Source organism: Epinephelus fuscoguttatus, linkage group LG1 (assembly GCF_011397635.1).
Source record: "Epinephelus fuscoguttatus linkage group LG1, E.fuscoguttatus.final_Chr_v1".
NCBI classification, from domain to species: Eukaryota; Metazoa; Chordata; class Actinopteri; order Perciformes; family Serranidae; genus Epinephelus; species Epinephelus fuscoguttatus.
This window is the reverse complement of record NC_064752.1, coordinates 47,037,620-47,053,015: the sequence shown is the minus strand read 5'-3', so window position 1 is coordinate 47,053,015 and position 15,396 is coordinate 47,037,620. Positions and strand designations below refer to the sequence as shown.

The following is a 15,396-nucleotide window of genomic DNA, read 5'->3' as shown; positions in this document are numbered from 1 at the left end:
TGTAGTACACTCGGGTGCAAAGACAGACACAGGCAGCAGAGTGAAGTCTTGGAGAGTAGAGCAGACTTAGTAACATTGCTCACTCGCTTTTTTAAGCACTAGCCCAATTGGGCAACTGATTGATTGTATTTACTGGCCTGACATAACCATTGGGGATTCTTATTATTGGACCCTGCCTAACGATGAGAGCTCTGTCTGACTGGCCAGAGAGTAAACAACATGAAGCACTTTAGACAAACAGTGCCTTCTGATAGAATGCAATTTAACATGTTGTTACTATATTTAAAGTGCAATTTCGCAGTCTTTTACAATGGTTATCACCCAAGTTGACATCACAATAACAACAAAAAACAATTTATTGTGCAGCCCTATACAAAATGGATGTCAACAGCCTCAGATAGAGAATAAGCCTTGATAATAAGGTCTGCAATGAGCAGAGCAAATCGGGAGGAGACAAGAGAGCAGAGCCGATAAATCATGGTAACTCACGGCATGCTGCCAGACAGCTCCTTAACCGCCGTGCAGTCATAGAAGGTGAAATCCCTCGCTGTGACAGTGACGTCGCCGAAGCGAAGAGACAAGGTGACTGTGACAAAGTCTGAGGAGGACAAAACACAGAGAGGAAAGACAGCATGAGGAAGAGCTAAAAACCACATCATGTTTTACCTGAGCACAGCACCATGCGGACAGGGCCATTATCACCACTGATTCACAAAGTCTGGGATGAGTACAATGTTTCTCACTCCACAGTGACAGAATGTGGCAGAAAGTTTGGTCCAGACAGCCAAAACCCAGATGCCTAATAAAACTCATGTGCACCCTCCATCTCCATGCTCAGCCCAGAGAGTGCAGACATCAACACAGCAGGACTCAAGACTCCAAGACTTCCCTGCCATCAAACACATGCTCAAAACCCATGATAAAAAATCACGTAAAACTAAACTTCTTACTGTTGTTTACAAAAATCCTCTACTCAGTTTATACAAACTTTCCGAACCAGCTGATTTGGGAAAAACACTGTTAATGCACCCAAAATGTTGGTAATTATTATTATCATAATCCTGTTGCACAAGAGAACTTTTTGTACTCAACTACAGTAAGTACAGTGAGCCAAAGTCAAACCAGGAAGTTGGTTTCTAAACTGTGATGTTTGTTTACGACCAGGGTTAGGGAATAACAGAATACAATTAACATTATTGAAAATATAAAATATGAGTAACTGTAATTAGTCAGTTTAAATTGGTGGTATTCTGAATACAATTACTGTCTTTAAAAACAGAAGGGATTATTTTTGTAATGATTTGTTTTATTTACTCTAACAGAGCAACAGCAACAAAATCAGACTGATTGCACTGGAAGGTCCTAACTGGCAACGAATGATGCAGTGAGCCATTTTGAGCTGAGCACTTATTGAATGTCCTCTTTGTATTTATTCCTGTCACTCACTTTGAAAGTGTCGCAACTGATGAGGAATGGCTGATTCATGAAATGAGGGGTTATCTGCACAACACCTCCTCATTTAAAACCAAAATAAGGTGGCAGCTGAGCTGGATGGAGATCGCCAGAGAGCTGGAGGTTTCTGATAAATGATCATAACAAGCAACTTGCTGTTGGTTAAACTGTACTTCATTTCCAGTATATATCTCAATATAAATCATGTGCTATCTGTTTACCAATGACAAACACAGAAAGATAGCAAGTGCTCGACCATCTTTCAAGTGGTTACATCTACAGTTGCACGCACAGCTGACAGGTAGCCTATATGGTTTGTTTATATGATGTAACAGAAGTGCATGTCATGCCATGGACAGGGAGTGACGCTGTTAGGACAGGATGTAAAAATCATGAGGTGTTTTTCTCATAAACAGATTTTTTAAAAAGTGTGTGCAGTATACCTCCACACGACAATGGCAAGACGATTCTGAAGTATTACAAAAGTAATCCAAAGTATTTAGAATATGTTACTTAGTTTGAGTAATCTAATGGAATAAGTTAGAAATTACATTTTTAGGCATGTATTCAGTAATCTGTAGTGGAATACATTTTATAAGTCACCCTACCAACACTGCTTACAAAGGGCAGTTTGGGACACGGTCACCATCATTTTCTTTTCCAAATCAGATCATTTTAATCCCAACTGGTCTGAACATCTGACTGCAATTAACATGATGAGTACAGTCAGTGATCACTGATAGAAACTCTGGTCCAAACTACAAAAATAAGAAGCTATGATGTGAAAACAGATTTTTTCTTTAACGTGTACATGCCTAAAGGACAACAGCTTTAGCATACTTTAGGTGAGCCCAGTGTTTTGTTGCTGCTTTGCATGATTCTAATTAAATTTTAACCCTACACAGTCATTTGATCCAGTGTTATTATAAAAACATTGTTAAGTGCAGCTTTAAAGGGACAGTTCACCAGAAAATCAGAAATACACATTTTACCTCCCACTTGTAGAGCTATTTATCAGTCTTAGATAGTTTTGGTGTGAGCTGCAGAGTGTGGGAGATATCAGCTGTAGAGAAGTCTGCCTTCTTTCCAAAATAATAGAACTAGATGGCACTCAGCTTGTGGTGCTTAAAGCGCCAAACATAGATAAATAAATAACTGTAATACATTTGAAAAACTCAACAGTAATGTCTCTTTCTAGAAATCAGGACCAGGTTACTCAAGACCTCCTGACCTTGTTGTGAGCAGGAACTATCTTCTCTGTACTGAACTACACCCATCACCTGTATCACCACGCAGAAGGTAGCTGCAAGCTCACCTGGCACCACTAAGCTAGCTAAAATTATAGCTCAGCTGAGGAAGACACCATTAATATTTACACATTACTCTGTCACAAGCATGATACTCTTGTCCAGATGCACTCTTCCTTCTGCGCAGGGATACGATTGGCAGGTGTAGTTCGATAGAAAGAAATTAATTCCTACATGAAAATGCTCAGAATAAGGTCTGTGTTATCTTTAGTAACCAGGTCATGATTTCTGGCAAGAGACACTACTGTTGAAATTTTCAAATGTATATTTTTGGTGCTTTTTTGGTGAACCAGGTATCATCTAGTTTCATTATAATGGATAGAAGGCAGACATCTCTACGGCTGATATCTCCAACACTTTAGACTGTAAAATAGCACTACAGGTAGGAGGAAAAATATAGATTTTTGATTTGAGGGTGAACTGTCCCCTTAAAGCCTCCAACAGACTGTGAAATCTTAGCAGTCTTTTAAGCTTAGTGCAAGCTACACTGTGCAACATGGATCTAATTAACTTGGGTATGACATCAAGTTTGATGTGAAAGCAAACATGAATCGAGCCCTGGCTATAGCGGCATTTATGCGTCAAAAAGGTCTGAGGAAGAGGAGGAGGGGGAGAATGTTGATGCAGTCATGGCTAGGAGGCCAACTTGGCATACCAATTTTGCTGTGAGAGCTCGTAACAGCAGTCACACAGTGAGAGGGTCATCCCAAATTTCAGTCATAATTTTATCCCAGGCTGTCTTTGACCGTGACAACAGCCATCCTTGAACCTCTCTCACTGTGCAACGTAGGGCCACTGTTTTAGAGCACGACCAAAGATATTGCTATGTTTTTTTCATGTTGGTCATCTTATATCTGGGACAGCCCAACATCACACGGTGTATTCTGGGATTTAGGGTCCAGCTTGTTACTTTCTGTGGGTGGAGAATTCTCTCTCTCTCTCTCTTTTTTTTCAACACTTATTGAAAAGTTTTTACGTACAAAATTTGCTGGTAGATAAGGATGACCCAGTCTCTATACATTTTGGACTTGAAGAGAACCCTGAGTTTAAAAACTATACAATTTTTTTTTTTTTTTTTTGCATCAGTCCACATCAGAAGCTTTGTTAAACAGGCAGCAGTCAGGTGAGAATCTGATCTTCAGCTTTAAAGCAACAGTTGCCCTTACAGGCCTCCAGCTCCGCCTTTTGTTAAGTGAGTGCTGGCACTAAACCTCTTTAAGTAAAGGTAAGCTGCAGCTATATCCTTAAATGCAGCTTGTGTGTCCAGATCTCAGTAAACTCCCCAGGCCGATTCTCCCTGAGCCCTGCACCCTGAGAACTAAAACAAACTGCAAGTTTCAGGAATGCAAGCATGGGAACCTGCCTCTGTGTGTGTGTGTGTGTGTGTGTGTGTGTGTGTGTGTGTGTGTATGTGTTTGTATAAGAGAGAGAGAGAGACACGAGAGAGACACACACACGCACACAAATCATGTGAATGTTTGGGTGAGTGTGACCTCTGTAGAGGTCTCAATTTTTATTTACATGCCCCCGTAAATCTTCTTTTATCGATGCCGCTGACTTACTATAACAAACAGGCTGCTCTCAACACGCTTAACAATCAACAATACCTAGGAAAATCAAAGTTCATATCAAAGCATAGAATCGCTCGATGAAATAGATTTATGGGGAGTTGTCTGCTTTAAAATACAGATTACTCCCTGCTGTGTAAGCTGGTTTAGAAAAAATGGATTGGGTTAGCCTAGATTCAGGGACACAGAGACTGAACAGTATACATGTATGGTATGTCTGGGCATGCAAACTCTCTCTCTCTCTCTCTCTCTCTCTCTTACACACACACACACACACACACACACACACACACACACACACACACGCACGCACTCACACACTCACACACAAGTGCACAAAGATTAATCTCATGACAGGATGCAGCCAAATCCTCCAAAGTTGAAAGGTTTAAACCAGTAATTAAACTTCAGCTTCATCAGCTTTGTTCCAGAAACAATTACAATCAGGTCTGGGGTTCAAAGCACACTCACCCTGTCCTGGAGGCACCATGGGTACTTGGCTGGTGTCAGGAGAATGGCAGGTGACACCGGATTGGGTGACAATGGCAGGACTGTGGCTGTCCTGGAAGTAGCAGGAGTAGGACTCCTCTTTCTCTAACACTGGGAGTCCCGGGACTGACAGAGACACCTGACAGAAGACAAAAATCACTGATTCAAAGTCCTGGTAAATCATCGGAGTCAGAACTACTGTGCTGTTGATTTGAGCCCCATCTAAACCATATTTGTACATGCTAAAATGCAGCTCAGTGTGGCCACACAGATCAGATCAAAATGACATACTTTATCTTTTCCTAAACTTGACCTTGGTGGAAAATGTCATGAGGCTGAGAAAAGATATAAAGGAGAGTTCATAAGGACTTATGCAAAGACAGCCGCAGTGCCAAGAATGTCCAACTGTACTTAAACTCGGCTCCATAATTATGTGACAGTGGATATTATTGAGATGGGTCTATCGTGATAAAACTACAATGTTAAGAAGATGCACTACTAAAAGTGCTTCTCAGATACTTCATCCAATATGTTCTCATTGTGTTGTTTCATGCAGGCTATATAAACTTGAACAAGTGAGTTGGTGAAAGATCTTACTTTCTTACCAAAGATAGATTTGAAATAAAAAAAGGAATATGGGCTACCAGTCACAAAAGTAAAACTAAATGGCTGTCATATAAGAACGACTGCTCACACTCACTCTCCTGTCTTCTCATATTCAGCCACAAGAATCCCAATTAGTATGGTTGAATGAAACTTATTTTCAAATTTATGCATAATAGGCACAGCGTTTGTTTCATGAATGGCGGATTGGTGCATCGCTTTAAATGTTGCTGCAACAAGGAATTGTGGGATGGCATTATCTTCCTAGGTCAAGCTCCCAGAAACAGTGCAGGATTTGAAGCCAATTTCACACAGTGATAAACGTGGAATTACAACATCCAGGCCCATCACGTTACGCCATTGGGCCCAAAAAGACTTACCTTTAGACTTAGATTAGGAAAGTGACATTTGTAAAGCAATGGAATTTGTTTTTTTAGTCTCTTTCACCAACACAGCCAAGCTCTACAGAGGAGTGAAGCATAAAGTTGAGGAATCTATGAGTACAGCAGGAAGGGTGGCTTTAACTTGTGACGCCTGGACTTCAAGGTCAGAGGATTATGGATTCCTTTATTTCACAGGACTGGCAACTGCTGTCTCATGTTCTCTAAACTATAGCTGTACACAAAAGTCACACTGGAGCAAACACTGCAAACCTCATGCAAAATGCAGCACAAGGATGGGGGATTGCCCATACAAACCTTGTTGTTGTAGCAGTCAACGCTTTGAACGTAACTGTTGCCATTCAGTTAGTGGGACACCTGCATCTCAAGTGTTTTGCTCACAAGCTTAATCTGACCTCGTAGAGGATGTTTAATCAGTTTTACGACAGTGTTAGTCTGTCTGCTTTGCATCACATTTTGTTGCCATAAAAATGACTGAAGCCAAATGAACAGACTGAAAACTTTATCTTATGAGGTAGAAATGGATTTTGATTAAGTTCGCCTTTGGGAAAATAATTTGCACTTAGAAAAAAAAGGTAATAAATTGTAATATGTTACATTGCAATACTCAGCATATTACAATAATATTGTATGCTGACCACAGTATCGTGATAACATCGTATTGTGGGTCTTCTGGTGATCCCCCCCCCAGTCACAACCTCTACGAAATGAGTCGTTTCACTGACAGGATTTGATCTTTTCGGTCAGATAACATTGGATGCCACGATGCAGAAGCTGTGGGTAATTCCATACTACAGAAACTGAGCTTTACTACATGATGGTCTGGTGTATCCTATGCCAAATAAGATAAGAGTGGAAGCATTTCAACTCCTTTATTTAGTATTTAGAGAATTCTACCAGTTATTATCATGGCTGCCAATCAGATACTTTCTGGTCTTTTCACTCAGTTAGGAACCTTCCTACGCAAAACAGACTATTTGAGTTTCTCTCTGCCCTTTATCAACACAATGAGACATCACATGTACCAGGAAGTGCAGAGGACAACCAACATCCAGCAGCAGACTGGTAGAGCATTGAAAGCATGATGGAGAAACAGAATTAGAGCACAATGTTCCCAAATGCAACAGGCGAAGTTACTGGACAGATATCTCTGCATTACTGAGTCCACACCTGTGCTGTTACAGAGGACACTGAAGGTCACAATGCCAGTAAGTGATTAAACTGTCTGAACACACGAATCTGATCTGTTCACTTGTAAATGTCACTGTGGGATAATTTGATTTGAAAAGTCAAACTGGCTCCCCTGCTGCAGGAGCATAAATCATACTGATCATGCTCTGTGATTTATTATCATACTTTTATTTTTATTTCGGCTCCAGTGTTCTTCCTCATTCATGTGGTGTTTCTGCACTGCAGCTCCAAGATATTATCAGTCAATCAAGAGTCAGACCTCTACAGTGATGTCTGTCCTTGGATTTTCTGTCCATTAACCTACACCTTTCACCTACTGGCCACATGTCTCACCTGAGAGATACAGAGTAAAGGTAAGGGAATGACATGTATTCCACTGCATTCCCAAGGTTCTTCAAAATGAAAAAACTAAATTGCAACTAGAAGTGTACTCGGAGGGCGCAAACAGCTGCCAAGGCCAAATGACCCATCTTAGTCTGTGTTCCCACCACACGCGAATTCGCAAATTCGCGCATCAAGATTACATACAAAGTCAATGCAAAGACGCGATTAGACGCGAAATCGCGCCAGGCGGCGCGATGGACGCGTCTAGCGCGACGCGATGAGCGCGATGGACGCGATAGAGGCGTCTAGCGCGGTGCGATAGACGCGAGATTCGCGTCCAACTCCTCATCGCTCGAGTTGAGCGGCTGTAGCTGGTGTCCTGCCGGGAGATCCTGGCGCCAACCCTCGTGAACAGGTCCTCAAACTGGGCCCCAGTCAGTCTGAAGTACCGCTGAAAGCAGCTATCATCCAGACAGAGTTCCTGGAGGAGGTGGTGAAACTCACCGAGCTGGATGCGCTTCTGCAGGATAGGGTGAACCCAAAAACGATGGCGTTTGGCCCTCCGACGCATTTGGGACTTCCAGAGCAGGTACAAAGCAGCGATGATGGTTATCTCAGCCATGGTCGTCAGTGGCTACCCGGAGCTATACGATACTACGTGTCTACTCTACAGAGACCGCAACAAAAAGGAGCAGGTTTGGGTGAAAGACGCCGAGGAGACTTGTCTACTTAGTAAGTTCTGTAAATATGTGTCTTTAATTAGTTTGCAAAATGGTTGTACTATGAACGTTAGCAGTAGCTTAGCTCCAGTTAGCACAGCCGGCTTCCCCGCTACTCGCGCGAATGACGCGATAACGCGAATTAACAAAATGGTCAGGCGTCCAAACTCGGGCGTTACGGGCTTACGTTACTCGCGTTACAAGCGATTAAATTGCGTTCATCGCGTTTGGTGGGAACACAGCATTACAATGCTGAGGGAGCAATATACGACGTTCAGAACATTGATATCGCAGCAAACTACTGTTGTGTACATCCCACTGGCTAGCTTATTGCCCTAAACACTACTTGGGCTGGGTGTGCACGGAAGAACTATCCTCATCGTAAGATTACACTCTTTGTGTCTATAAATACCTTGATTCACAACTTAATTTGCTTTAAAACCACAGCTGAGGTTGCTGATCCTGCGGGGAGTCAGGAGGCAGTCCAGCCACTGAAGGTTCAATATGTTTAATGAAAGAGAAACTTTGGTGATTTTCAACCAGCTTTCCATCATCACAGTGTGCACTGGCAAAAGTCCAGCAGACCTCTGCTGTCAAATGGGCAGAAGGCTCTGGGTGCTTGTGGCAGAGGAAAGCCAAGCACTGTTCATTTGTACACACTGTGATGACAGAGCTCGTTGAAAATCAGCAAAGTTTGCCTTTTATGGCTGTAGCAGCTGAAACTCTGTCAGTGACTTTAGTAAAAAGATAAACAGAGGGGAGGCATACACATGTAAATACACATAATGGAGATAGAGGGGCATCGAAACCCAATGTCCGGCCTGTGAGGGGAGGGATGAGAGGGGTCAGAGTTCCTCAGTGTCTTTTGGCATAGGTGGTTTCAAAGCCATTGCTGAACTGACACTGTTGCAGACCTGCCAACCTTGAAGAAAGGTTATGAGTACCACCTTACCAGACACTCATGTGTGGTCATGAACATATGTGGACACGGCGGCACCTTTTTTTTTTTTTTTTTTACCATAAAAGTCAATATGCACATGTGGCAAACAGAAGAAACGAGCGTACGTTTACGTATTCATATCTATAGGCCTAAGTCCCACATACGTCCATAGATGCCCAATATTTGTTTTATGGCGCAGATCAAGGTCAATTTCATCAATCTGATGGTAGTATTGATCATCTGCTTAAAAAATACAGTAATATGTCCTGTTATGACAAAAAGAAAGATTTCAAGTGGGATTCGGGGGGTTCTCCCCCGAGAAAATTTTGAAAGATCACATGGTGAAATCCTATTTTCATGCAATTTCATACAGAAATAGATAATAGATCATAGACAAGTGCATTACATTAGCATTCCTCATCATGTTCTTGTGTAGTACGACACCTATTAGAACTACTCTCTTCTTATTGCCTTGTTTTTTTCTTATAGAAATGTGAAAAGTGAACACACTAGAGAGCGTAAAAAAATAAATAAAAAAAGGACTCGGCGGTGGAGTGAGATTTCTTAAACGGGCGTGAGAAGGTGATACCGTCTACCGGACTGAACACACGGTAACTCCGGTCTGAGCTGACGGTGAGGAGCTAATAAGAGCTAACTGCTAACAGACAGAAGCTAACTGCTATGAGACTGTAGTTAACTGTTTACAGACAGAAGCTAACTGCTAAGATAGAAGCTAGCTCTAATAGACACAAGCTAAAGTTAACTGTTTACAGACAGAAGCTCTCAAAGCTCTCAATTTTTGCATTTCTTACGTCATTTTACCTGTCAGCGTTGTTTGAATTGATAGAGTCATCACTGAGGACTACCCAGAGGTGTGGGCGAAGAGGGTTTATCTAACTTGACGGTGAGGGCGACAGTGTACTGTCTAACTGGATGGAACTGAATCAAGCGCATCTTTCTTAGTCAGCCACTGGGTGCCTGACTTCATAGCTGATCCCTGCAGCACTCCATTCAGACTGGACTCAGGGTTTATGGTTTGATGCCGTTTGACAGGCAGGTAGGAGACTCAGTTATCTGTGAGTGTAGCTGTGTTGTAAGTAAACAGTCTGAACTCAGATAAGTTTTCTCTGACAGATGAAATTTTAGTTTTAATTACCAACTCAGTGAGAGGACACAAGTTTAAACCTCCAGACTAACATGTTGCAGATTAAGGAAAAATTCAGGCTTTAAATAAATCATTTCTCTGCTTCTTAACTGTGAGACTGAAAAGTCAGAGTTTAGAATGAACCTGCGTACAAATCAAAACATCTCAAGACTGAAATTAAATCTAAAATAGCTGTCAAAATGAACATGGTTGTGAGGACAGAGCTGTGCTACTAGTCTGCCATGGTGTTAAAGCAGCAGTATTTGGACAAACTCCTCATGATAAACAACACAATCCACACTACTTGGCATGACTCATAAATTGTACACTATCATGTTTTTGAACTGAGTGCATACACTTGACTAACAGAGATAACAGAGCATGTACCTCACAAGATGGCGCCCCCCTCCCACTCGGTGTGACATACCTTCCCATTCTAATTTGCACCCAACCTGCATATTTAGGCTCATACTGATTTTTTAAAATGTTCTTAAGTCGTCTCCTCCTTTGATGCCACACCGTGTAGTATTGTATATATTTTGGCCTCTGCTGGTATCCACAGGTACCATCTTCCACACAGATGTCCGATACTGTGCTTTTCCTGCACCAGGACATGACAGGACAGGGCTCTGATCACTATCATCTCCTGACGCCCTGACACTTAACAAAGTCACATATCCAACACACACACAAGATCAGCCAGCATACAGTAAATCTCCCAGCTAAGCTGATATGGGACTATTGGACGAGTTACGGCAAGGTGATATGTGGGCCTGAGATTTATGGTGTTTTGGTACGTGAGGAGACTGTTTTTGTATTATTTTGTGGGGTGGGGGCATCTGTGCATTTTGTATTGCAAGATATCCTTGAGAAAGGCCCGTAGATGTCTGAGGTGGATGAGTCTCTTAATCTGCAGTCGAAACCAGAAAAGATGCGTTCCCTCATCCTCCCTTAAATCCTTTGTGAGGACATGTACAGACCAGTATGTGAAGACTTTTGTTTTGCTTCTTTGCTGCTTGAGTTCATGTAACTGTATTGCAGACTTACTGTCTTGCTCTCCTCCCTGCTGACATTGGAGGGGTTGAGGTCCTGGACTGCCAGACACTGCTGCTCCATGTCAAAGCTCCACAGCCACTGACCTGGCTGATTCCCACGAGCACACTGTGACTGCAACACACACCTGCAGGGGAAAACACAGAGGACGCCCTCTTACATCTTGTACACTACCTTCACTGTGTTTGTGAGCTAGAGACCGACTCTCCATCTCTGTTTCTTTAACTCTATTAAACAGCCACTTAAACTTGAGGCGTGCAAATGACCTTCAGTATATAGTGCAGATCCATAAATCTCACTGTGATTGTAAAACTGCACACCAACTCCTTCCTGGATTGTTAAAATGTTTTTATAGGTAGTTGAGAGGTCTGGTTTCTATTCTAATGTAAAGAGTGTGTGAAACAAGTTGGAAAGAACAAATAAAGACAAACAGATTCCAAAACTGGAAAATATAAAAACAGGACTGTTGTGAACACAGGAAGGATAGAAGAAAATAAAAGGAGTAAAGATGGACAGAGAGAAAAACATCCAGGTGAGGGGGAGGAGGGAGGCCAGGTGGTGATGCAGAGCAGCGAGGAGAGAGGAGGAGACACAGATGGGATGGAAATGTAAATTTCTTTCATCAGACTCAAACACAATCCCAGCAGAGCACACTCAGTTATTTTTTAAGATGACTTGGCAAAAAACACTTCAAACACTAACGAGAGTGCCAGCAGCCTTCTTGTCCTCTGATATTTCACTACATGCAGCACTGAACTTTTTCTTCAGTACCAGTCTTTGAAGTAGACCTGGGTGGATCACAATTGCTGAAAATAAACATCTCACAGCATAAACAGCTCATTTATAATGAACTTTAATTTTACAATTCTTACAAAAGCAACAACAGATTAACAAACACTCAATAATGCTCACAGTAAATCCCAGGATGTAAAAACTTCAGATAAGACTGTGATTAAAGCAAAATAACTTGCCTTTTTTGTTCTCCCTCTTACAATTGAAAAGTCAAATTTATAAGCAAAAAAAGCATCATTACTTAATCTAATACACTCAAGTGATTTTGCAGCTACAGTTTTACTCTGTGTGGTTCGACCAGTAGCTTACAGTGGCTGATACTAGCTAGTGTTAGCAAACTTTAGGCACATATTGCTGTGTTACTGACATAACTGAACCAGTCTGCTTTGTGATTTTCTTCTACTTTTCCCACTGTTAAGCTACGTCTTAGCATTTAGCATTTTCATGTAAGTATCATATGTGGCCACAGTGGCCACTGTTCAGCCAAGGTTCCATAGACTGGCTTTAACAGTACAGATGAAAGTTTGAAGTAAGACTATTAAAGTCAGACATTTTTTTAAAAAAAAAAAAAAAAAAAAAAAAGCCTTAAGGACTTTCTGCTAGAAAGTCTGGTAACGTATTAAAGCATAAAAGTCCACACAAAGAGGAAGCCATGGTCGATGAATGAGTCAAGTACAGGACTATAACCCAGGAGACTGGGGTTTTTGTCCCATGTGAGTCAACGATGGCTCATTATTTTCAGACTCAGCTGACTTATTATTTTCATCAGGGTGTACAAAGTTTTTGAATGCACACTGTACATAAGCAGAAGAGCTGAATAGACTCATTCATGTTTATGTCATATTTAAATGTTGCTAGGATGCCAAGGGAGGACATCCAGCAGATGGCCTGGCTGTGCCCCAGACATCAGAAGAATTCCATTTTGGAACTATTTTTGAACCGTAACTGAACGTATGGATTGGACGTTAAAACGGCGGTCATTTAACGACTCAGTGTTTGCTGGGATTCTCTATTTACTGGTGCCAGTCATGATTCTATAATCTCGAGAGTACCCAAGTGGCTTTCTTATAAATTTACAACTTAAATCTTCCTCCCCTGCTGTGTTTTTTTTTTCTTTAATCTACAATGACCCTAACATTCCATTGTAGTGTTTTGCATTATTCTCTCCAAATCAGAAATTATAATTTTCTGTATGTTGTAAGTTAAGGAGGGGTAAAGATATAATATAATGTAAAGAGAAGATGGTGCCTTTTGTGTCACAAGATATGCCAACATTTGCTACTTTTGTCTAATGAACAAAAAATCTTAACATATATTCAAATGACACTGATACAAAACCAAAAAAATCAACAAATTACTGTAACGGACTGTTCTTTATTCATTATAGGATGGGGTGGCTTAGGTGTGACTACTACTTTTTTTTGTTTTGTTTTTGGCTACCTAGAAACTACAAATATTTTCCCTTGAGCCTCTCTGTGTGACTGGCAGAAAATGCAAGACCCTCCCTCCACCCTATATTAGTTAGTAGATTTTTAAAAACTTACCCTTTAAAGTTTGAAAGTAAGAAATGGAAGATGAAACCCTGGAGTGGATAAAAGCCTCGGTTTTTCACTCTTGTCATGCATGCAGGTTAGTTTGTGCAAACGAATTATTTTTGGCAAAATTTTAAATGAGACACAGAATAAATTGATTCTGATGAACGATCACTATTTTAACTCAGAGATGAGATTATATTTTTTTTTCTGACTGAGGCATTTGTCGCACATAATATGTTCAAGGATTGTTGGATATTTGAAAATCCAACAATTCTACAGTTACTGGCTATCATAAATGGTGTAATTTTGGAGATTTTTAAAAACATGCCTTCCAAACAAAGGCAGATTATTTTTGCATGCTTTCTTTAAATATCGGTGGCAAAGCAGATACAAAATACAGCATTTAAAGTTGTCTGTCCCTCCACTGAGTCAAAATATAAAAACACAAGTCCCTCCCCAGTGCTTAAAAAAATTAAGTGACATGCCTCCCCCTTTTTGAACCAGCCTCTCCCTCTAGTCCTAGCAATGTTAATGGCATGGCTCTGGCAATGTCATCCCAGCCGGACCAGAATGAAATATCTCAATAACTACTGGGTGACTTGCCAAGAAATTTGGTACCCATATTCATGTTACCCTCAGGATGAATAGTAATCACCCTGAGGACTCCCTGTCTTTTCATTTAGCGGCATCATCCGATTGAAATTTACATTTTTCCAATACATTGGTTTATGACAACACAACTGCAAAGCTAGTGACATGGTGATCATGGTAAATGTAATACTTGCTGAGCATCAGCACGTTAGCATTGTCATTGTGAGTATGTTAGCATTCTAACATTAATGTTTAGCTCACTGCTCTGCTATTTATAAGTGCAGTATCACAGAGAAGCTAGCATGGCTGTGGACTCTTGGTGAATAACAATAGGTTAAGAAACTGTCAAGGATCATTTATTTGTCTATCAGTTGTTAATGGACTAATTAATCCTTTCAGCACTGGTTCTCATGTTTCTTATGCTTTACATGTGATGGCTCTGATGTCTGTATTTGAAAAAAATCAGTTCTTTGCCTTCAACAAATGAGCTACTTTGTTACATCAAGTCACACCTTAAACTTTAGTTTTAGGTTCAGTTCAATTAACTGCTTATGTGTATCTCACCTTCCCTCCAGGACACACCAGCCACAGTAGGGGTCATGGGCCAGCAGGCAGGAGTGGCAGTCTGGGTGCTGCTGGCATTCAGCCACTGGTCTCTTCTGCAGCTGGAACCAGGACAACACAATCATGTTCAATCGTGCAAGCCATGCACACTAAGCTTCGGAAATCTGATTAAAAAAGAATAGGTGGCCCACATTTTCCAGTGGAACAATGCAAAATGAAAATATGGTCATTAGAATAATCCTAACTACAGGCTGATGTACTGCAAGAGAAAGAATTGGGGCAGAAACAAGAGAGTCAAAATTATTTCTCTTTAGCTTTATTACGTCAACACAGGAAGGACGCGTCTAGAAAAAAATGCATGAAATGAGGCTACAAGAGTGCAATTACTGTCATGTTGCATCTGTGTGTGTGTGTGTGTGTGTGTGTGTGTGTGTGTGTGTGTGTGTATACCATGTTATGAGTCATGATGAAGAGATGTTCCTCTTTCTGGTCCAGAATGAGGTCTGAACTGATAGCTGCTTTCTGCTGAATGGAGATGACAGAGTATTCCTCCACCTCGCCGTTTGGCCCCAGGAACACCTGAGGAAATGTACACATACATAGGGATGTTCAGATTATGTAATGATTTAAAAGACTGCTGAATAAAAATGTGCACTGAGCAGCAACTTAAATTGTCAGTCACTTTAAAATGAAGTCACTTTAAAATGAAATTCTGTTGAATGC

General features: G+C 41.1%; 1 protein-coding gene across 3 annotated transcripts in view; it reads right to left on the bottom strand.

Annotated features, from left to right (window-relative positions):
• plxnb1b (plexin b1b) overlaps positions 1-15,396 on the bottom strand; it is a 176,740-nt gene that overhangs the window by 31,987 nt on the left and 129,357 nt on the right. For all 3 annotated transcript variants that reach the window (XM_049566004.1, XM_049565924.1, XM_049566056.1), the window contains 5 exons: positions 15,124-15,252; positions 14,674-14,774; positions 11,186-11,318; positions 4,799-4,955; positions 490-598 (listed from right to left, as the gene is read on the bottom strand). In XM_049566004.1, coding sequence (XP_049421961.1) covers positions 490-598; positions 4,799-4,955; positions 11,186-11,318; positions 14,674-14,774; positions 15,124-15,252 — 629 coding nt within the window. The remainder of the gene's footprint in view (positions 1-489; positions 599-4,798; positions 4,956-11,185; positions 11,319-14,673; positions 14,775-15,123; positions 15,253-15,396) is intronic.